General features: G+C 35.6%; 1 protein-coding gene across 1 annotated transcript in view; it reads right to left on the reverse strand.

Moving 5' to 3' along the window:
* Window positions 1-22600, reverse strand: part of LOC150093837 (angiotensin-converting enzyme-like) — a 96486-nt gene extending 73886 nt beyond the window's left edge. The window contains exon 1 of the mRNA XM_090412533.1: window positions 22415-22600. Within this exon, the coding sequence (XP_090268659.1) occupies window positions 22415-22600 (186 nt within the window). The remainder of the gene's footprint in view (window positions 1-22414) is intronic.
* Window positions 22601-24819: the final 2219 nt, after the last annotated feature.

Raw genomic sequence — 24819 nt, forward strand, 5'->3', positions numbered from 1 at the left:
ATGTGATAAAGTGTTTCTGCCTCTTTACAGAATTGGCAAGTTGCAAGATCAAACTAAGCTCAGTGTTAAACAATATATTTCGTCTTCCAAAAAATCCGTTCTACAAAACCTGTTTCTTTAAAGTTCATCATGCAATTTGGTTTGCCAACCAAAATGTGGGTTGTGGCAAAAAGAATACCACTTAGATGGTTTTTTCTATGACCTTGTCAGAGAGGCACTTTTGTAGAAAAGCAATTGCATATCCATGGTATGATTTATTATGTGTTTTACTGCAGTTATGGCTCTGGTAATCAAGATATTTAGGTGGGTGTAAACTAGGCCGAGACCAGCAGCTTCTATTTCGTGAAAGAGTGCTGTAAGTTGCATTGGTTCATATTGTGAACCCCATATGTATGTTGCAAAGAGCCTGTGAATTTTATCCTTCCACTGTCCGTGGTATGGAATGGTATGTATTTTGTACCACAGTCTGGGGGCTAAGTACATATTGCAAATCCTAGCTTTGCCTCTCACGGAAAGGTGTCTATTTTGTTGGATTCTGATTATGTAGAGATTAGAGTAATTATTATTTGCTTCAGAATCCAACATGATCTTCCATCACATAGGCAAAACTTGTAAATATTATTTAATGTAAATCACTTATTTTACAATTAAATATTCATATAACTACCTTAATTTTGTCTAATATTAAATTGCTTAATCAAAGAAATGTTTTAATGGTAAATAATTCTGTATTAAATATTATTAAGCTGTTTTATTTATTATTTTGTCAATATTGTAAGAACTTATATTTGTAATTTTAACTGCGTATTAATTGAAATGTAAATAGTCTCTATTTATTTCTGTTATAGAAGTTTAGAGTTATGCAATAGCTCAATTTTATTATATTTTATTTGTTGTCATGGAGACGCACGAAGAAGCGAGCGCGAGTGGAACAGAGCATGAGCTAGGAGAAGGATAATAAAAAAAAATTATATAGAGGTAACAAGGGAGAGTTGGAACGGAAATTTTGAAGTGAAAGGAAGCAAGGGTATAAACTAGAGAGGTGGAAGTAAATAAAAAGTTCTCAAGGGCGGGATAATAATTATAAGCGAGTAAAGACGAAGTGAATTTTATAGTTAGCTGAAAGTAAAGTCAGCAGTGATAATTAAAGGAATTTAATGCCGCAATCAGATAATATGAAGAAACTGGACGTTCAGTGAAGAATTCTGATTAAACCCAGTTAATCTAGAATTGCGACTTAATTGTAAATCGCCCTAAGCAGAACTGCACAGTGTTTAATTATTTATTGAGTGGTAACAAGGATAATCAAAGTACCTTACAGTTGATATCCATAGTCGTGAAGCGTGATTAATAGTGTTTTAGTTATAACTGCGGAGAAGTCTTATAAATGTGTTCTTAAGTGCAACAAATATATTTTGAAAGTTATTCGCAACGTAATTGATGTACTAGGAACTGTTTCTGGTAAGCACTGACATATTGATAATTTTCAATGTATGAAGAATTGAATGTTAGTTACGCTACATTTAACCTAACTTTAACTGTGGAAATTCTTTACGGATGAGAATTTGAAAATAAGAATTGTTGAGAGATATTTACAGCAATTAGTGCCTGCGGTGTTCTTTAAGTGTATAGCTTAACTGAGAACTGTGTGGAAACCATTCAGATAGGAAGTTCTATTGTGTTTAATTAAGTGTAGGAATTTTGTGACTCAGAAACTAAGAAAGTGTATGTAATGTTTGAAAGATTGAACTAATGTGATTGACTTGACCTAATATTTAACTTTATTGTATTGTTTAAAATTAGAGGTAGAATTTATGTATGTTCATATAGCTTATATTAAATGTTTTATTTTGTTAATCTAATTATTGTGTTTGCCTGAATTCCTTTTTATTGCACCGTTCATAAAAATTCGAATCTTGCGGGTGCCCCAAGTAGAATGATAATAAATGATTCGGCCTAATGAGAAGACTGCTAACTTAATTAAGAATTGATCCTACTATTTTATATAGACTAATCTAAAATAGGGTGGCGCAGTATAATTATAAATTTCCCTACTTTTGGATCGGTGATCAATTCGCAATTAGTTATTTTATTTATAACAGTGACTTGAAGCAAGATGGCGGATTTAGAACATAACATGAAAATAGAACGTCACGACAATTTCGCATATTATTAATTTTTTTAAATATGGCTTCATACCACTCTTTCCATTGATCTACATATGTGTCTATACCTCCAACTTTTATTCCTAATACTGGCAAGTAGTTTTTTCTCAACATTTCAGCTGGTAGTTTTGGTTCATTTTACCAGTCGCCAACAACCAAACAGCACGGCTTCGCCACGTTCACCCTAAGACAGTATTTCCCAACGTTTTTTGGATCATGCCCCACCTCAACGCCTCAAAGATTTTGATGTCCCCTCCTGGCCGACAATGATGAGTGTTTTAAGTATATCAGTGATGAGGTGACGAATGCAACATCATTTTTTAATTGCCCCCAAAAATATTCAAATTTCCCTCCCTATGGGGCGTACGCCCCACGTTGAGAAACACTGCCCTAAGAGCTGAAGCCTTTGCAAAGGAGTCCAATATTTTTATTGTTTCCTCCATGGATTTTTCATTTTCTAGTGTGAGTTTATGTCGTCTGCATAAACTAGCAATTTGGCTTCGCTTTCTCCATGAATATTTGTTCCTTGAATTTGTTTATTGCTCTAGGCTAACCACACGGACGTGGTTATAGTAGAGTATCATATAAGATGTCCTTAAAAGCAATAACATCATTTTTTGTTTAAAAAAAATTATTTTGTTTAGGATTCTATTCATTCAGTACAAATGGAAAAACCGTATCCGGTGCTTTGCCTTATCTACTTAGAAATATTAATATTCAGATGTGAATAGATATACAATGCCATTTAAGTATAATACTTGAGACAAAATACTTTATACACATCTTATACAATAAAGCATGGAATATATATAAATAAGAGTACAGTATTTGATCTTTTATTGCTATAACTTTGCTGTTTGTTTGCGGCCATCAATCGTCGACGTAAGATAAATAATATGCAAACATATCTTGATTTGCCACATGCGTCATGGATTTCTTATCACTGACCTGTAAGCTATTCGTGGTAGGTAGATTAAAGTTTGTACAGTCTGGGAATCTGCAATTGCAGCCACAGTCGAACAATGTTTTATTTTTTCTTTGACAGATTTAATACTATGAGGATGAACTTCAAATCTCATTCTCTGCGGTGATTTTATAGCAAAAAGAAAGTTTATTACCACAAACTAGTGAAGGACACGAAAGAAGTTATAATATATATTAAAAATAAAAACGGCCGAACAAGGACTCGAACCCTGGACCCTTAGGTTAAAAGCCTAACACTCTACCGACTGAACCAGCTTTTTTTTTTTTTTCCATAGCGGCTGACCCATCCGGGATGTTGGCGACACTTAATATCAAATATAGGGAATAATTATTTTCTTTTATTTCTTTTCCTTAAGATGTACAACTCACTAGCAGATCACCGCATTTAATTAGCTTTATATAAATCTAATTAATGCTATGATAAGAGCGTTCAACTTATCTACATAAGTCTATAAAATACTTGCTTTTTTTTTGGTTGGTTTGATAGCATTGTGAGGAAGCAAAAAAAGGAAATTAACCCTGTCATGCCTATCAAAACCCTTATGAAGTTCTTCGCATCTCTCCAAGCAAATAGCATCGCTGTTACCGAATCAACTACAGAGCATACTGAATGAAATTAAACCTCTTAAAAAGTGCTCTTTCCCCTCGACGACAAGACCATAATTCATAGAGTCAGATCTCCAGTATTATTGCTGGTCCTATTAGTACTCCGCTAGTGCGAACAAGCAAACAATAAATAAATAAACAATTTTATTCAGAAAGCATCTCGTGACTCTGGTTTGATTTTAAATCAAGTTTGGTCGGCGTTTATTAAAAATTTACCCACTTCAGACCTCGGACAGAGTGAGCTTGAACCAGAACGCGACAACAAATAGCATTAGTTCCAGCTAACACCCATTAACGGTTGTATAGATCTGTTATTCGGTTTTTTAACGAACTGTTTAGATGTTCACAATACCAACAGATGAGCTAATTTTCGTAATTTCTAGTAGTTTGTGCTTTAAACTTTTAGTTCTCTTTACCCCTGGAGATGTTAATCTGACGACTAACGAAACTTGTCGGGTGTTGAATTTGAGTACTTGTTTAGTTTTTAAAACAGTTTTCTTTAATAAACACGAGAGTCTATATATTTAGAATTATATTTAGAATTAAAGGAATCAACTTCTGTAATTAACATCGAATAAAGCGAATTCTCTTCTTCTTTTTCTTCCTATCATGGAATGAAATCCATGATAGGAAGAAGACACACAGACAAGGTTCTTTAGGTTTAATTCGATTCTCAACACTTTTGTGATGAGTGTGTTTTTATACTTGAATATAGAAACCAAATTCATATTAATATGTTTCGCATGTTTATATTTATTTCTAAAGACATGTTTGCATCAAAGTTTAACCACCTTACCAGAATGGACAAATTTGGGTCAAAAAAAAAAAAAAAAAACTGGAAAGAAGTAATTCTGACGATTGTAGATATCCTACCAATTGATGCAGAGGATGTTTTACGAATGACTCATCGATCAGGATTACATCTCGCAGGAATATGTGGTTCAGATCATTGACAAAACAGTTACGTTTTTAATAATAGTATTTTCATTTAAATATATTTCATTCTATATGATATATAAATACATAAATGCATACCATATTTCGTTTAAAAAAATAATGGTATATTTGTAGAAAATCATCATCCCCATACCCTCCCTACCCGAAGAAAATTTCCTTCACTTATTTAGAATGAGTTTTTCTGCAGAAAATTTTAAAAAAAAACTGTGTGGGAGCCTCTTCCTTTCGCCACTCCTCTGTTTCAACGACTGTTTCACTGTAGCTACATATACAAATAGTGTCTGTAAACACGATATTTGTGATAAATTCAGTTACCTGCATCAGAAGCCAATTTGGTTTTCCTGAAAACTAGATGAATTTCCGAAAAACTTTCACCGAGTTTCATACTATACGAACTTCTTCCAGGCTACTTTTTCAGGCTTGATATTTAAAAAATCCCCCCGCCGCTCCACTTAACTACATATCCGCAGCCGCTAGGTATCCCAATACGTGCCGAAACAGCAGGGCTGCTTAAGAACAACCCTGCCTTTCTTCCAAGCATCCTTGCAAAAGTTCTGTTGTTTTTAGTTTGGAGTAGAATACAAAGATGATGTAAAGAAAGCTACAATGGGAATCCCCCCCACATCAGTTGGGGCCAGCTATGGGATGACCATCCTTATAACAAATATGTACATAAGGTCGTCTACTACATTCCATCTGCTCCAAACTGAAATAGCAATTAAGATCATTAACCTCTTTTCTTAGGGAAAACTTTCGTATCACTATTTCTAGAAGAGTTTCTGTCCAAACTAAGGACAAAATCCCTTTATAATATTCCTAATGTTTTAGGAATAAAATTTCGTTGCTGCCCAAGAACATCCCACATTGGCAGGAATTTATACTTTTTATCGCAGACACATCCATTGTGACGTAACAAAGTGCTAACAGAGAAATATGTGGAAATCAATTTCACCATAACCCTTAAATTGTAATTCTGATGACGAGTGTTTAATGATGTCACGCCACTGTGACGTCATTCATCTCCCATAATTCAATTTTTCAGTTGTCTGACCAAATCACACACATATCGGTCACTGAATTAGAAACCTTTTTGCAGTCACTTACGCAAGCGTATGTACAAAATACTTTGTCACGTGCCCCGTAACGCACACAAGGCAACTATTTAAGAATGCTTCTGTTCAGTAGGCGTCAATAGTGTTGATCAGAATGGAAAAACAAATTTTGGGGAAGAGGGGGCGGAGTTGAAAAACTACTTATTGTTGGTGCCCGTCTGGCTTGAGCGACGATTTTAAAAACAGCAGAACTGACAGGTTTCTCAAAAGATGAGATATCCCAGGTGTTTATTCAGTGGAAAAACAAAACCACATTGCTTCTCTAAGAGGCGCAGCGTTCGTCCTGAAAGAGTCTATCAGTTTGAGGACGAAATCGCTGTCAACTGAGAAGGCTTGTATGAACAAACGGAACTCCGTGTGTGTGTGTGTGTGTGTGTGTGTGTGTGTGTGTGTGTGTGTGTGTGTGTGTGTGTGTGTGTGTGTGTGTGTGTGTGTGTGTGTGTGTGTGTGTGTGTGTGTGTGTGTGTGTGTGTGTGTGTGTGTGTGTGTGTGCGTGTGTGTGTGTGTGTGTGTGCAGCAACTGACGGACGTATTTAATAAAGGTTGTTGTTGTTCCTTATCCATATCTCACCGAAAAATAAGCAGTGAAGTGGAGAACAAGGCCGATATTGGCAGTTGCATGACTATACAGAATCCACTGATTTCTGCGAAGAACCGGAAATGTCGTTCACAGTGGTGTCAGGAACACCTTGACTGGACATTGCCAGACTGGAAAAACGTAATGTAATCCGATGAGTCATAGTACACCTTGTTCTATATCGACGGTATGCAGACAGGTTGGTGAGGGATCTATGAAGAATTAACCCAGCTTCACTTGTAAACACAACTCAAGATTATGGAGGTTGTGTCATGATATGAGACATGATTTGTTGTTATGAAAGGAATCCCTTGATATTGCTGGAAGGTCGGAAATCCTGCAATATATATCTGAGCATTGTTGACGATTAAGTTCATCCTGGAATGTTGACTTTTTATCCAGCAAGTGAGGGTTGTTTCATGGACAATAATACGAGAATGACAGCAACTTCCGCCATATTTGCTGAACACCACAAAGCTGGCATCCGAAGCCCATAGAGAACATATGGGACAAGTTAGAAACACACACACACACACACACACACACACACACACACACACACACACACACACACACACACACACACACACACACACACACACACACACACACACACACACACACACACACACACACACACACACACACACACAAAGTTTATTCTTAGAAATGCTTTCATATTTTTGGACAGCTTTAAATGGAAGACTTATGAAACTACTTATTTTAACAAAAAAAGCACAAATGTTGTGATTTGAGTTTCACTAGAATAAGAAAATTTATATGCATATTATATATTTTGTTATACTAATATTGGTTTTACTCAATGCTGAAATATAGAGTAAACGGTTGAGAAGAAGTTTACAAAAGATATTTACCAACCTAATAGCTTCGACAAAAATTCGACACGATGTAGAAGCATTCAGTGCTGAATGCTTTAACAGCATACAATTGTTCAATTACTTGAGAAACTCATACAGAGCACTGAGATTCCATCATATACATCGAGTGGGTACTTTAATACGCATCGTCTTGTTATTAGCTGACAGCACTGGGAGCCGGTGCACTTAGAGATGATGTTGTAACCGTTACTGTTGTACTGAGCTGTGATTTGACTCGTTGTGGTCCTTCTGTCACGTTTCTCATTCCTTGTTCTTCTCTAATCTCGTGCATAATTCTGCTGTTTCCATCCAGAGGACTATGGAGAATGTGGGGAATCACATCGACTGGGTTGCTCGTGGACCTAGTGGAGAATGTTCGTTTGTGTAAGGAAGGGTTGTTTCTTGTAGCTTTTGGACAGAGTTCACGAAGTGCTGATTAAAGTTGTTGGCCAACTGTTTAAGGGATTTGGGGTCGCAGGCAAAGCTGTGTTTTATTGTTTCTGTGGCAGTGGTTCTGTGTATATTGTCCATTTCATTAATCAGGTGCCAGGTTTCCTTTATGTCATTCTGTGCTGTTGTTAATTTGTTGCTGTAATAGTTTCTTTTTGCCGTTCTAATCTGGGTTGTTAGGAGATTCCGTTTTCTTTTGTAATCAGCTTTTAAAGCGATATTGTTCGGCGACTTCTTAAGCTGTTTCCATAGGGCATCTTTTCTTTGTATGTCTGTTAGTATGTTTTCTGTTATCCATGGATTTTGTTTCGTTTGGGGACGTATTTTTATTTTTGTTAATGCTTTGTTATATATTTTGTTAAATGCAAGTTTAAGATTATAATAATAATAATAATAATAATAATAATAATAATAATAATTTAATTTAAGAATAATTTAATAATAATAATTATAATAATAATAATAATAAAAATTTAAAAAAATTTAATCTCTTTAAACACGTTATTAATACTTCAAGACAAATCTTGCCAACAAATCTTGCAAGACAGATCTTTGTGAAAATATTAGTGGTGGTGGTAGACAGTAGATGGCGTTGGTGTAGATGATGCAGTTCGCTGTAGTTGATGGATTGAGTGGAGACGGAGAGCTGTAGAGTAGGTGCCCTCTCTCGATGAGTCTTTGGAGTCCGTGGAAGTGTTACGTAATAATAATAATGATAATAATAATAATAATAATAATAATAATAATAATAAATGCCAGCAGAATACAGATTTGTCTTATTTCACCCAAAAAAGATGTCACGTCTTCTCTCCCTTATTCTTTCTAATATCCTGAATCATCAGGGACACACAGGTTCCTTTCTTAAGCTAACGTTCCCTTCTAGCCCTTTCTTCGGAATTACCACATCCTTTTTCGCCACAGTTTCAAAAAACCAGTTTTCTTCTGTTTCTGATGCAATCATTCCTGTGGTGTCAAAAATTGAATGAATGATAAGCTTTTATTTAACACCCATCACAGTCCAACATCATCTTCTCTTTATCCGTCGATTGCTATCCTCTGGAAGAGCGTATTAAATGTAATATTCTCCAAGGACCTTTAGTTAGTTTTTCAAGAAACATCATTGAATTCATTGTCTCTCTTTTAAGTTGTTGATAAAGGAAATGGGGTATAAGCACGCTGATGGAGAGTTAATGTGCCAGCAGATACGTAACACTTCTCTGACCAAAAGGTTACAGGTTCAAACTCACCGTGTGCCCGGAGGTTCTGTCAAATCGTTTATGTGAGAGATGAATTTTAGTGCTTAGTGTGAAACCACATTCACTTATTGCAATCTTGAATTGGCTTTAAAAACAAAGTTCTAGAACTTTGTTTTTAAATTGTAAATTCTACCCCTGAAACATTGAAATTGCTTAATATCGCAATTTCAATGTTTCAGGGGTAGAATTTCAAGTCATGCTTTACCACATTCATTTCTTTCTGATGTTTTACAGATGTAACTGGCGGACGTTTCTTTGTAATACGAAAACAGTTTTTCTAGAAATCGCATCCTAAAAGGGTTTGATGCTCGTTTGGGTTGCATCTAACTTGATGGGAGAATGGATGATTGCTTCGGGAATATCACTGACATTTTTTTCATTTCCTTTACTTTCTTCCTGCTTTTACTGACAGAAAGACAGATAGAGAGATACACACAGAGAGATTATTATTTATAGAGCTTTTACAATTAAACCCTCTCTGTTTAGATTGTTTTGGAGTAGATTCTGCCGATGAGACAGAAGCAAAATTTGATGTGCATCTATTAAAGGGAATGAGAAAGAGAATAGCAACCATATTAGTTTACTGTTTTATTTACTAATATGAACAAAGGCGATGTTATCGACGTGTTGAGTAACAACATTGCTCTCTTACAGCGAGATTGCGCATAGAGAATACCGACATCCGAAACCGTTTGCAATGAATGAAAAAAAAAAAAAAGAAAACGAGAATGTCCACTTCTGTTTGAATGGGACTGTGGATATAGGGGTTGCTTTCAGCACATGAGAATTTCATGACCAATTAGAACTATTACCCGTAATAACAGGTTAATAACAAATGAAGTGTTTAATTTTAAGTAAAAGTATAAATAAAGAAAATTATTATAGAACTGAAAATACGGAACTTTCTAAACGAAATTCTGTAATACCACCAGGATCGAAAAAATGTGTAACGACTTCTCAGAAGTGGGTAAAAATGAAGTCAGAAAAGGAAAAATTGCCTAATCAGTAAAGAATAAGAATAAGAATTACATATTTGTTTCCGACTATCAATTTAGATTTAATTGCTGTTCCGTTGTTATGCAAGGAACACAATATAATCAATACCTACTTAGAGAGATATTTGCAATCCGTGTAGTGGCGCCATCTATACACGGAGCATGAAAGTTTTCATGAACCATTGTATTTAACTGCTAAAACTGAATAAACTTAGGTCGAATTTTATAGTAATATAATTAATATACGTTTTAAATAACCAAGCATAGTGTAGATTAATAATTTTATTTAGAATTATTTTTATATAACAAACAATGCGAATATAGTATTTAAACAATCCAAAATATCTTCTCATTGTATTAGCATTTCTACGTTTCTTGAGCAAGCAGATGCTTGTTGTATTAGCAGCAAAATGAAGTAGGATTTAAGTCCATATTTCCTTCCAGCAAGTAAAATGAACAGAAAAGGGCAACATTCTTAACTAAGTATAATGGATAACATAGGAAAAGGTTTTTTAAAGAATTAAAAAAAAAGTTTTTATAAAGTTTTTCTAATCATTGAAGAATTTAAAAGAATGACGCAAGTTGAGAGATTGTGAGTGACAGTTCATATAGAAAGAAATCAGGATGTTATTTATACAAAATCTGCTTTTCCATTCATCTTATATATATTTGGTTATGAAACAGTTGTTTATGAGAGTCCCGTTTGTTCAGTACTAACAATAATCCATTGACGTATCTTGTGATATCCTCTTTTCCCTTTTTTAAGCGGAGTGTTACGCTTTGATATTTGTAGTTTTTGGTGTTTGCATTAAAATGAAGTAGCTGCTTACAAATACATAGATAACAGTGTTTCTCGATATTTGGATAGGTGATTTCATGTTTTTTTTTTTTTTTTTAATTTCTTCAGTTTTTAATAAAAAATATTTCTACTCGTCATATATATTCTCTTTGGAAAAGTCTTTAAATAATTGTAAGAAACTTGGCTTTAAGTTGAAGTAGAAGATTCCTTTCATTTAGATCTGAAGTAATACCTGCAAAGTAGCTCTGTGGATGTGCCGTTTGGTCCATAGTGGTAGGCAGCCTGAAGAAAGCGTCTCAGTTCGAATGTAGTCACCGACTAGAGGAACGTTTTCCAACCTTTTCCTCCAGGTTTTTTCCGAGCTCGCCGATCTCGTTACGGGCAACAGGGTTTTTGTCAAATAAACTGAACAAAATCGACCGTAGAATTCAAACTATTTCAGACAAATATTATACTGTGTTAGGATTCAGGACCACGAGATCGTGGCACTTGTTTGCCTCTCTGTATTGATGAATGCCGTTTATAATTAGTGATAGTCTTGGGCCAGTTATCTATGATTGGAATCGCTGGCGATTGAACTCTCTTCAAAATTTAGATGCGGATAAAACAGTCTCATCTACTCTCTATAGGGAACAAACAGCGTTATCAGATTTCTTTTAATAAATGCAAAGAAAGAACGTTAACTAGCCATTCTTAATCCTTTAAATAGAATTATAATGTTTGATTTTATCACGAATTATCTATAGTTCGAAAACAGAAACACACTTTATTTCAAAATAATGGACAAAAATATTTTTAAAAAATGTGGGTATGAAAATTTTATTTTAAATTCCGATTATCAAAAAAAAAAAAAAAGAATGAAAAAATGTTAAAGTTTTGATGACTATCGTTAATGTTGAAGTGTGTTGGTTTTCCATATTGGATATCAGAGGTCGCTCACTGCGCCACTTCCCAAAGACACAGATCGTGTAGATGTTGTGTTGGGCTGTGACTACACCCATGATGTTTAGTTTTTTTATTTTTATTTTCCTCTGTATGCATAGTTACTCGGAGGCAACTATTCATACGGAGTTGCCTCCAAGCATAACTCATTCATAATTAAATTCCAAATTCACAGAACCCACTTCTCTTTGTCTTCATATGCTCCTTTTACTGCTGTCTTTATAACACTCTGCCTTCTTATGTATTTTCTGAAGATTATTATAATGCATAGGTCTTCAAATCCAATGTTAACAAATATATTCTTTCTCCTCAACTTTGATCCTATCTACGGTACTAACGAATTATATGCAGATCACCCCGTGAATTTTTTTCTCTTGGTTATACCATAAATTAAAGATGCCAAGAAATTATATTTTTGGTTTTATCCTTTATCCAAGTGTAAATCAAATAAATGTTGCACGTGAAGTAACTTCATGAATGGGCTACTTGTATATACAGGGCTGGTAACTTCGCATTAAGGATTTCATATCAGCAAATGATATGCAATCCTTGAGTTCTATGTACAAGTAGTAGCTTAGTCCTGGAGTTACTTCACGCGCAGACTTAGTTTGCTTACACTTGGAGGATTATAATTTCTTGGCATCTTTAATTTAAACCTTTGAATGTCTGTGAAAGCATAAAAATACAGTGTAAGTATCCAGTCTTAGTTCACGATACGTTTAATTAAAGAAACGAAAGTGTTATAACTAAGGGTTAGCTGTCTGAAGTGATAGTTTTCTTGGAAGTAGAAAAACACAAATTAGGTCTTAGTAATTTTCCTAGTAAATGGTGTCAACTGTCACAGACATGTCGCTAAGGTAACAATGAAATAATAGCTAACAAGTTTAATTCTAATTGAGATACAAAATTATTCACTTGTCCTGTTTATACGCAGTTCTATCAGGTATGTCGCATAAATAAAATTTAATATCAGTTGTCTCAAGAACATTATTATTAAGTGGAGGGGATGTTATTGGCTGTAAGCTATAGTCATGGCGGGGTAACGGCAATAGCCAAGCCTCAGTTAAAACTTCATTGGCTACAGCATTGCCATCCGTTACCCTCTGGAATCTCCTATCAGTTTTTCCCTCTCTCACACCAATAATTCTTTGTGATTGATATCATTAATATATACAAGATTAAAACTGCAATAAGGTGTAGCTATGAAAGTAATCTGATTTATTTAATTATTGAGGTATAGAAAAGAAATCTTGCTCAACTACAGTTTGCTTTACATTTGTAATATTATCATATACTCGTAAATATAGTCAGATTATATATCTTCAGTGAAAAAGTGTGTGATGTAAAATGTTAAATTTGTATAGTATGGGACATTATCTGCGGTTGTGACATTCCTTCTTCCCTTCACGTGCTAGGCCTAGTGGCCTGTTATGGAGCTATCCTTAGCTCTTATAAGCCGTACCCGTCCCGAGGATAAGGTGGTTGGCCCTATGCCTTCCAGTGTGTCCTATTACTGTAGCCTGTGTATTCGCGGCGCCGGTTTGCCTACTTGCGGGATGAAAACCCCCAGATAAACTGAGGAAAAAATCCTGCTGCCTACGCTCAAGACCAACTAACTTGGCTATGGCTGAGAAAGATCCTTAACCACCTCAAGTCGGCGACGGTGATCGAACCCAGGACACTTCTTTCCCTGGCATATGGTTGCGAAGCGCGCAGGCACTAGGCTAACCCCGCGGACTTGTGACATTTGAAATTATAATAAAACGAACCAACCTACGAGGAATAAGTAATAGTTAGACTAATATAAAAAGTTTAAAGGAAGACGTCAATGAAAGAAAGATAAAGTTGCTGAATAGTAGTCGAATGGCTAATCTGTTAGGAAAGTAAAAAAAAAAAAAATTGTTCAGATAGTCGATTAATAATATAAAAACAGTCTAGACCGTTTCTTTCTACGTGATTTATATATTATTATTATTATTATTATTATTATCATTAAATCTCCATTTATTTATTATTACCCAAACCAGTCATAAATAGTAACCTTTATGCAGATGTACATAAACGTCACTTATGCAGTGTATGTGCAAAAGGTGAGATATCCTCGGATGTTTAAGCAATGAAAAAATAAACTATTGCTTGTCTAAGAGCCGTAACTGTGGTCCTATGACAGTTTCCAGATCAAGATCCTCTGAGAAGACTTGAATGGACAATCTGAACACCTTGTTTGCAGCAATTGACAGAATCATTTAGTGAAGGCTGTTCCCGATCCATATCTCACTGCAGGGAACTGAACTAGTGATTTGCTAAGAAATGGAAAGTTCGTTCACAGTGGAACTGGACACTGGTAAACTGGAAAAAAGTCATGTGGTCCGACGAGCCACCGTACACCTTGCTCTGTACCGACGGTAGGCAGAGAAGACAGTTTGGCAGGAGCCCCATGAAGCAATGAACGCAGCTTGCATTGTAAACACGACTCAAGTTTCCGTAAGTGGTGTTATGGTGTGAGACATGTTCTGTTGGAATGGAATGGGTCCCCGGATATTGCTTGAAGGTCGGGTGTCCTCCATGGATGATCAACATTGTTGCCAATCAAGTCCACCCTACAATGTTGCCTTTTTATCCAGCAGGTGACGGTTGTTTCGTGGACAACAGTGCTACTGTCCATCACACAAGAATTGTTTAGCAGTGGTTCAGCGAGCATGACAGCGACTTCCACCATCTTTCGTGGCCACCACAAAGTCAAGTCTCGATCTGCACATCCCATACATTCTCAATGGGGGGGGGGGTTCAGATCGGGACTTGACTTTGTGGTGGCCAAGAAAGATGGTGGAAGTCGCTGTCATGCTCGCTGAACCACTCCTAAACAATTCTTGTTTAGCAGTGGTTCAGCGAGTCCTCTTCGTCAAATCGGAGCTGGTACTCCTGTTATGTTGTAGACGTAGATGCAATCCAACACTTTGTGGAATCCATAAGCTTTAACGAGCGACGTCAGATATGAAGTTCGAGTTGCAATATTAGTATTCGAGTGGTTTTCAGCCTGCAATACAATTCCTTCTCCCCTCTCCCACCGGAGGAGGCGTTTTAAGATTATTCGCGAATTATCGGCTAACAAAGGATTGACGAACGTTTTCGGATAGGACAATGGAGTTAAAAGTGATTTCAGCGAAATACGAACATGAGTAATTATTGGAGTTCCTGTAACCTCTGCCAACATTTTGACATATTAAGCTAGAAACATACCCGGAAGAATATATGTGTTAAAGCAGGGTCAAGGTAAGTAACACTAAAAGATTAATTCGTTTTTTCTTACAGAGCGCCATCTATTGTTCGAAAAAGAAAACGTTACAAATGGAAAGCAACAGAGAAATTACGAAATGAGTAATATTTAAAAAAAAAAAAGCAACTGAAAATATAAATTCGAAAAGTATTTTATCTTTCAGTCATCAAACGTTGTGTTAGTTCTATCCTTCAGACATAAAATTCCTTTCTGAAATCCTTCTTGGATCACGAAATCTAATCGTTTACGAGGAAGTAATTTTTGATTGATTACCGAATTCTGTCAAGTTTTATCTAAAACTGTGCCGACAACTTCCAAGTTTTACACTTTAAATCTTGGGATTAGTGATCTCTATAACTGGTTGTATTGGTTGTTACACGGTAGAAGCATTTCCTTTATCTCCTTTTTCGAAGAAATTAATCTTCGGATTTAAGACACATAAGAAAGAAAGAAACAAAGAATATCAGAAGAATATGAGAAGTGGACTTACTACGACTAGAGAAAGGATTTGGTGGTGCAACCTTTAAATCCGTTGTTTTTGATGGAGTGATATCAGTGGACCACATCGAATCTCACAGAGACTTTCAAAATAGGGAACACGCACGCGCGCGCACACACCCAAATGTGCCCGCGTTGAAAATTATCTGTTTTTTATCTTATTTGTTTGACTGGTTTTTTTTTTAATTTTTGTACGTTAGAAATGAAAATACCTTGGATAATAAATAAATTCTTAAAATTCGGAGGTGTGTTGTTGCCGTGTATTTTTTTTTTTTCGGTAAGGAAACTACATATTTTATAATCAGACTAGATATTCACTGAAATCACTTGAAGTTTTATTTTCTACAATTTTTACAGTGATTTTTCAACCCAAATGACACTCTGTGTTCCTTGCAATTTCGACAATGTCCAGGTAGTTTCTTGAGTCCGGTCATGACATATTGGGCTTCTTAGTTGACTCAACTGTACCTTCACTACTGTCTTCAGTTCATCACCAAACATCAAGTGAAGTCCTCTCAAATGTTACTTCAGAAAGTCAGCAATCGCTAACGTAGTTGTAAGTGGACTGAAATGAGGATGAATGTTGTTGTAGTACAGAAAAAAGCTGCTACTTATCAGAACAAACTATTTCAGTTTTTTTAGCGTTCTATTTCATTTCACTCCCATTAAACGACACACAATTAACAGATATAAATATGCTACTTCGTTGTCTTAACTGCTTCGACCGTAATTCCAACTAAATTAGGCTTAATGACCGTTGATCATAGCATTATAACACCTGGTGTTGTAGGACACCTATGTGGTAACTACACCGAAGTAATTCTCAGGATTTAAACTTTTGCCATTACGACACAGTCATACATTGTTCCATAATACTGACACTTTTGCACGTGACTGAACGAAGGTAATTGGTGTAATATTTTATTTGAATTCATTCAAGTCTTCATCTAAATTCCACGAACTACTTTTAAAATGAACTAAAGCATCAAATTAGGCCAAGACAGTGCCACCTCTTACTATGGTGATGATGACTACACACGATCCATACACGGTCCTATCAGGTATAAGAGGCAAGCTTGGTGTATTTAAATAACTAAAATAAATCTTAAGTATAGGCTGTTGAAGGATACCAATATTTTGCTCTGAGATTGTCAAAATACATAGTCAATTCCAGATGCTTTACTGTTAATGCAACAAACAGGGACAACTGGAAACCACTAGATAGTCAAATCTAGTGATTTAATAATCTCGATCCAGTAACCACCTGATATCTTGAGATCAAGCCGTATCAATTCTGAGAATACGGAATAAAACACGAAATATCTGGTTAAACTGTTACCTCGTTTAAACCACTAGATTCAGTCTTAAATCACAAATAAAGACAGCGTTAGCAGCGCTTGGCTTGGACTGCTAAGATTTCGGGAGAAAAAAGGTATTGTGATAGCACGAAATTGCCCAAATATTATAATTTATTACACAATCGCCAGTGCTGCAATTGGACACATCTGTACTAAACAAACAATGGAATAATCATGTTTCGTTACAATGTACACATAAATAGTATAAGGAATGAATAGAATAATGAACAGGCAAAACTCCCCTTATTTAGAGGGGATTTCACTATCCAACTGTCTTCGTGTCATTACAAAACTCTACGTTCAGTACCATTTCTCTGAAGTGATATCCATCTTCTCCTAGAAAGAAAACATTAGGGATAAATTATTGTCCGGGTTTTCCATAGCTAATAATTAAAAACCTTAATGTATATTTCTACTGATTTTCCTTATACTTTTATTAAAAGCAACTTGTTCAAGGGTAGTCGTGCGGTGTGATATATTAAATACCACACTCCAATTATAGCTCCCACAGGGGGTAAATAGAACAGACGTCAAGGATTATAACACAGACCATTAACGATTAACTAGCAACTGAAGTACTCATCCATGCAAGAGAAGCCAGGCTTGAAATATATGCGAATACGTGTACAAATATCAGAATATTTAAATTTCTCTTTCTATCTGCCCATTTGCCCCGATTTCAGTCTGTCTATTGTTCACTGATTATACATTCTAACTTTCATGTCTTTCTGGGAGAGAAAGGGGGGGGGGAGTGGAGAGACTTGAATATGAGCGGAGCCCTTATCTCCTTATTTCTCCATCCGAAATGTGACCTTCGTTTGTTCGATGTCGTAGAATTGTCTCCGTGTCTAAACGTGGACAGTGTCGAGTGATTCCGAGAGTATTTGGAAGTGGGTCGGAGATGAAGACAATTGTCCAATCAACAAGCTTTAAGGGAACAATGACCTCATCGATGTAGGTCGACCACGGAAAGCAGTAGATCAGGAAAAGAAACTTAAAGCGAAGAAAGCGCTGAAGTATCCTGTTCATTTTGACTGCCTTCTCCTGCCTGCAGAGCTCCTGTCGGCTACAAAAGGTAAGGGTTAGATCTGAGTAGACTGATGAGTGGAAACGATAGTTTGTGTACGTGGTTGAATCAAATGAAAGAGCGAAAGAGGGATAATCGCAATATTAGTATTACGAGTTACTAGCACTAATAATGATCCTTATTGTTTGAATTTGTAAGACAAAATTAGCAACGTCTATTATTATTTAAGTTTATTCTTGGTATATTTAAGAGCCAGCAAAGACAAACGAATAATATTAACACCAAAAATCGACTGTATGGTGGAATATCCGATGAGAATAGGAAACGATATAAAAAACGAACAAGCTCTAATTAAAATATGTTTTTCTATCTGTTTTCCAAAACAATACGGTTTATTTTGCAAGTGGCATTCACCTTCGCGTGATTCTAAGAAAATGTATTTTAGATTCATTTTGACTGCGACCCATGAAATCATTTTAGAATCTTTATCTAAAATATAGAATTAATCGCTTAAATGTTATTTGCATTTTGATCACGGCAATGCTTCATCTCCCGGATATACACTTGCTGTCCAAAAAGAAACCGAACTTTTTTCAGAAAAAAGAAGCCGAGTTATGGTGCCAAGAGTGACAGTGGGTTTTGACGAACGGTCGGAAAATGAGTTTCAAACAGAGAGCTGCGATTGACTTTTGTGTTCAACTTGGTAAAAGTTTTACCGAAACGCATCAACTGCTTCAAAAAGCGTACGGTCATGAATGCTTATCCCGTACTCAAGTTCACGAATGGTTTAAGCAATTTCAAAATGGTCGGAGACGCTTGAGGATAACGTAAAGCTGGGCCGTCCAAAAACTCGATTGAGCGAAGATAACATCTAAAAAAGTGCATGATTTCATCAAAGAAAACCGGAAATCGTCCGTGAGATTGATTGAAGATGAATTGGGGATTCCAAAATCAACTGTACGCAACATTTTGACCATAAATTGAATTCGCTATTTGTTCCCCACAAGTTGACCGACGACGATATGAATGTATGGACTTGCATCGAATCAAAAAAACGTATCGAATTGAACACTGCAAGGACCTCATTAAAACCCCTCGTAAGGACTCAAACTTCCTTGAAATGATCGCTACTGGTGATGAAACGAGGAGTGTGAGTATGAGCCCGAAACAAATCGCCAGAGTGCTGAGTGGAGACCACCAGAAGAGGGGCATCCGAAAATAGTCGCTTGGAGAAGTCAAAAGTAAAGAAAATGCTGATTTGTTTCTACGATTCCAAGAACATTATCCACAAAGAATTCGTTCCAAACTGTCCAAACTGGCCAAACTGTCCATGGTGAGTTTTATCTCGAAGTTTTGAAGCGATTGGTAGCGAGGATTCGTCGCGTACGGCATGAATATCGTAACGACCGACTGTTCATCAAAACACACTGTCACTCTTGGCACTATAACTCGGCTTCTAATAAAGCAAATGTCATAAACAGTTGACATAACACTAATGAAGGTTGCCGCTTTCGACAACAGAAAGATACAATAGGGGGAGCCACTCGTTTCTCCTATTTTCGAAAAGTTTGATTTCTTTTTGGACAGACGGTGTATCAGCATGATCAACGATACTCTTTTCATCTTTAATCATTTCAATTATGTTTACTAACACACTTTCTCTCATTCGTATAGTGCTGGCATTAGATTATAAGTTACAATGAGGAGTTAACGTCGGTAGATTCTTGGACTTAAACTTGTTTCCAGTTAACAAAAAATTCACGTTCAGAGCTTTCATAAGAAAACGTCACAGAATTTCCGATTACCTTAGATATTCTCCTCACAAAGAATAATTCCAAGGGACATTGGAGAACGCATCAATTCCTTCTGAATTGATGTTTTGTTATTGATGCTTATTAAACTTATGTGGATCGCCCCACATTCCCCCCCAAAAAAGCAAACAGTAAAACCTAACACAATTACAATTTGTTTCGTGCTCAAATCTACAAAACGTTTGTCGATCAATTACAGCAAAACTCTTATATATCGTAAAAGATTTCCATTCTCCAGACGCATGGAAGAATTTCCAATCTTCATTCTCATCTATTTTATAGATATTTTTATAACTTTTTTTAAGAAATAAGTCAAAACCATAAAGGCTTGTTGTCATCTTACAGGAACGTGAGAATAATACTTAAAATACTATCATTTTATCTTCCTTACTGTGTTCAGCCCAATGGCCTAGGACGAACACATAGTAAACTAGTTTTAGATATTTTGGGAGTGATATGGTATTTAATTCTATGTATATCCTCAGTGAACAATAACTATCGATGCGTGTGTGTTCTCTGGCTGATTTGTCTATTTCACAAATGAGACCGATAACTAGTCATTCGTTGAAAATTTCTTATAAATGCTCCTCACACCCTAGACTCAAATTTTTCCAATTGGGAGTGACTTTTGCAACGACATCTATAATTGAATTCCCAAAATATATATCACGTTTCGCTGATCTACGGAGTTGGCATTCTCAAAGATACGATCGCCATTCAAGAACACCATCTGTCAGTGTTAGATTTTTCCTGGACTTTAGTTTAAATCTTAATACATCTGCTTTAATAACTAATCTTCATGCTTTTTTAACATTAATCTATCATCTCGATTTAAAATAACACGATTTCATAAAATCCTTCAAGGATTGAATTCTCTTAAGATTGGAATCTTTATAATAATTTCATTCGGTTACACTTCACAATCTGGTCGTTGTCTATAGGGTATGTGCTATTCGGAAATAGAGTTTTTAAAATAAAAATTGCATGCGAACTTTTCTAGTAATTTTTCTTTGTTATTATTTCTCGTGTGCGAAGTTCGACATGTTTTTTTGAAAGTAGAAATGTTTTCTGAATTTCCATGAAACGATAAGCGATTCTGTCTACTTTTAATCTGTGATTTTAAGAGGCTTATAAACTGAACGCATTTTGGGTTGTACCTGTAGATTACCTTATCTATATTTCCTTTGATGAATTGCAAGTAGTTAACTTATATTGACAAATCGTATCCATGGACGTAAGCTGTGTAATCTTGCTACTGTGATAGCTATGTGCCAAATAAGAAAAAAATCATTAATATATCCGAAATCTATTTTGGGTCAAGCTGTTTCCTGAAATGCATCCATTTAAAACTTATCAATGGGAGTTTTATTGCCATTCTTGGGACATTTCTTGAGAAAAGACCATTTATTTTCATGCTGTATATTATACTTATCATCCTTGATAATACTATCCTTGTGAATTGATATGAAAACTGAATAATTGGTCCGGTCTTCTAGTGTCACTTGAATTTTTTTAAAGGTCAGTACATTATTTTTAAAAAGCAGGCATAATTTTTGCTGAAAAACTTGATTATGTTTACCAGCGATGTTTAATCAATCTGTAGGTTAATGGTGAATACGTGCTCGAATTATTATTATTATTTGACACCTCCAGGGAGTCCAAAGACTCATCGAGGGAGGGCACCTGCTCCACAACTCTGTCTCCACCACACAATCCATCAACTGACCGCACTACATCAACGCCATCTACCGCCGACCACCACCACCACCACTAGTATCTCCACAGACAATCACAAACATCCACGTCCACGCCGGGATTCCAACCCGCAACCTTGTGGCTGGAGATCGGATACGCTAACCACTTGGCCAGCCTGGCTGACATCAATTATATCAAAGAAACTGCAAAATATTCTTCTAAGACAACCATGTGTTCATTGGAGAGTGTTGAAGCTTATTGGTCGGGTTCAGACTCACCAGCTCTTAACAGCTCGCGAGTTTAAGGAATTTGTGACTATTTCTTTGATCATTTGTTTGTTGATGCACCAATAAGAAGAGTTGGATTTTTTCTAGTGTTCTACTAGATTTAATATTACTGTCGAATTTCCTTCTTGTTAATACTATTAAAAAGAGAGTATTAGGGATACTTATTGAAACTAAAATATCAGATAATCCAGTAATATACCTCTGCAATTCTAATTTATTGCATATAAAATAATTATTACCAAATATGAATTAGCATCGCCTAATCTACGTACGTTGTAGATTAAATACATAAAAATGTAATATAAATGATAAGAAAACTGTTATTTGAAAGCATTCACAAATTAGAATAATTTTTAACGTGGTTCAAAATATTAGAATAATGCGAAAATAAATGCACAAAAAGGTACAGTCAAAGGGAAACAACATGATGATTAGTGCTTTGTTGCATCCTCTTTAGTTTTTATGACCGCTCGTAAACGGTTGGGCATATTATTTACTAGCGGTTCAGTCTTTTTTTTTTTAATCAAAATAGCCCATATGGTCTGCAGACTAGAAACAAGTTCATTTTTGTCTATTGGGGCAACCTTTTGAAGACCTTTCTTCATAATTCCCTACAAATTCTCCATGGACTTTAAATCTGGTGAATTTTACGACCAAGAAATTACATTGATTTGACTTTCTTTGAGCCTTCTAGTAGTGGTCTTGGAAGTGTGTCAAGAAGCTAAATCTTGCTGAATTACCTTTCGACCGCTATTGCAGCGATTATTTTGAAAACTCCGGTTATTAGAATACTGTCTCAAGACTCTACTCACGCATTCTTGAGAACATTTCAATTCCTTAGCTATAAACTGTTCAGTTCGGCCTTCTTTCTTTAGAGACACCATAGGAAACTTCTTAGCTTCCGATATGTCACTTGTTCGATCCATGTTTAGCAAATGATTGATTGAAATCCAGACGGAAACGATCCCTCACATACGAGTCAGTTCTGCAGCTACTGAAATATATGCTATTTCTATGCTCTCCTCAAAACCAATCGGAAAAATTTGAAATATTCTAATAGTTTGAACCACGTTAAAATTATTCTCATTTTGTGAATGTTTTCAAACAACAATTTTCTTATAATTTATATTACATTTTATGTGAATACATGTTGATATAATTTACCATTGGGTTTTTTATTCAGTACTTTTAGATCTCGGATTTTATGCGTTATGCTTCCATCTTACTTATATCCCAGGTTTAATTCGTTTCATATTTCTAGTTATGCCTTCGAAACATTAAGGAGAAAATAGGAATCCACTAGTGGTTTTCTTGAAATTTTCCTTTTTTTCTGGAGTACTATGCAGCCTAGAACTAGTCCAGGATGGAGATCTAATTAGTTATTTAGCGAATCGATACTCGATGGTGTGGGAAAAAGTTTGAACTTTTTAAACCTACACAGTTATGGGTCAGATGATTCGCTCTCTTGGGCAGAAATTCGCAGACCTCTCGAGAGGAACATAAAATTTTTCTTTCCGCTATAAAATGAAATCAGATAAACAAAGAAGGTTTATGCTGATGTGTCCACTAATAAAAAAAAATCAGGAAACTCCATGAGTAATTCGGAGAGCATACAACGGAACAAGTGGTCCATGCAAACACACGAATGCCTTCTAGTGTCTGGATACCGAAGGAAACATTGTGAACTGGTTCACAGATTTCTGCTTGACTTACCGCTAAACTAGCTTTCTTTCTTCTTTTTTTGAGCTAAATCCATGCTATAAAATATATTTGGTTAATTGTCTGTTTTTATTTTTGTTTGTTTGATGGTACATTTACCCCGAAAAAAACAAGCTTTTATGAGATTAAAAATTATTGGACGCCAAATAGTCACGTGGGAGGGCATTCCACTCAACAAACACATCTACACACTACGCCACGATCCATCAACTACACACAAGACCATCTACCACCACTGAAAGTAAATGAGTAAATTTTTGTCTGTAAATTACGTGTATGCTAAGGCTGATTTGTCTGTCTATGAGATGAAAAACCCGAGTTTCTGGCAACCAAAACCTGCTAGCATGATAGTGTCGCTGCGGAAAACTCAGAAAACGGCGCATCTAAAGCAACATCAGAGTATCTAAAAGGTACCTCTACTTCCGCCTAATTAGAATTCCTACTTTACCAACTGTACTTAATTTCAACTATTGTGTTCGCTTCCTTGGCAACAAAACAATGACAAAAGAACTATTCAAAAGTCTCCGTGTAGAATGTAACAAAATTTAATGACTGGCTGCTATAAGAAATTCGTATAATGAGTTTGACTCTTACTATTCAATCTTCAGGAACTGTACGGTTTTCGCAATGTCATAAAGCTTTTTATAAGCCATCAGGATACAACCTTGAACCTTCAGAAAATAGCTAAAAATGCAGCAATAATGTGGCTATTATGGTTGAAAACGAGGATTGTGTGTTGTATACAGAAAGCACAATGTTAAAATAAAAGAAACAAAAATAGTAAGATAATAATACCTGCACAAGGTCTCTTGATAACTTTCTTGTGATATTCTAAACGATTTACGGAAAGGGAATTTATCTAATAACCAGTTTAAAAGAATCTTTTTATTCTGAAGACATTGAATATGACGTTTATTCTATAAAGTTGAATACGTTTAAAAGACAGAGAGGTGTTTCTTGAAAATGCTTCGGTAGGAAAATATATGATGACACAGTAGTAATGTACTAATAAATAATGATGAAGTGATTTGGGGTAAAATCATCAACGATATTTTGTATATATGTTACAAATGCCTTCAAATTTAAAATAGATTAAATTTGGGGACGTTTTCGATCATGCATGCATTTCATCGCCTTCATACGATTGGCTATAACCGTCAGTTGTTTATATAAATCTATCCACAAATGGTTGGAAACTTATACAGATTTCAGTAGCGTAGATGGGCTAAGGGGTAGATTATCCCTGAACCACATTGGAGAGAAAATATATAACCTTTTCAAGCCACTTTCGGCTTTCAGTAAGAGCCAATGGCCTCCTACTGGATGATAAAATGTATCTACTGCCTAAAAATATTCATAAACATCCATAACACTGTAGGTTTGACCAGGGACTACACTCTCGGTAACCTTTTCAAATTTGAATAAT

The sequence above is a fragment of the Typopeltis vanoorti genome, chromosome 23 (genome assembly GCF_054136105.1).
Source record: "Typopeltis vanoorti isolate ZY-2024b chromosome 23, IOZ_Tvanoo_1.0, whole genome shotgun sequence".
Lineage (NCBI taxonomy): Eukaryota > Metazoa > Arthropoda > Arachnida > Uropygi > Thelyphonidae > Typopeltis > Typopeltis vanoorti.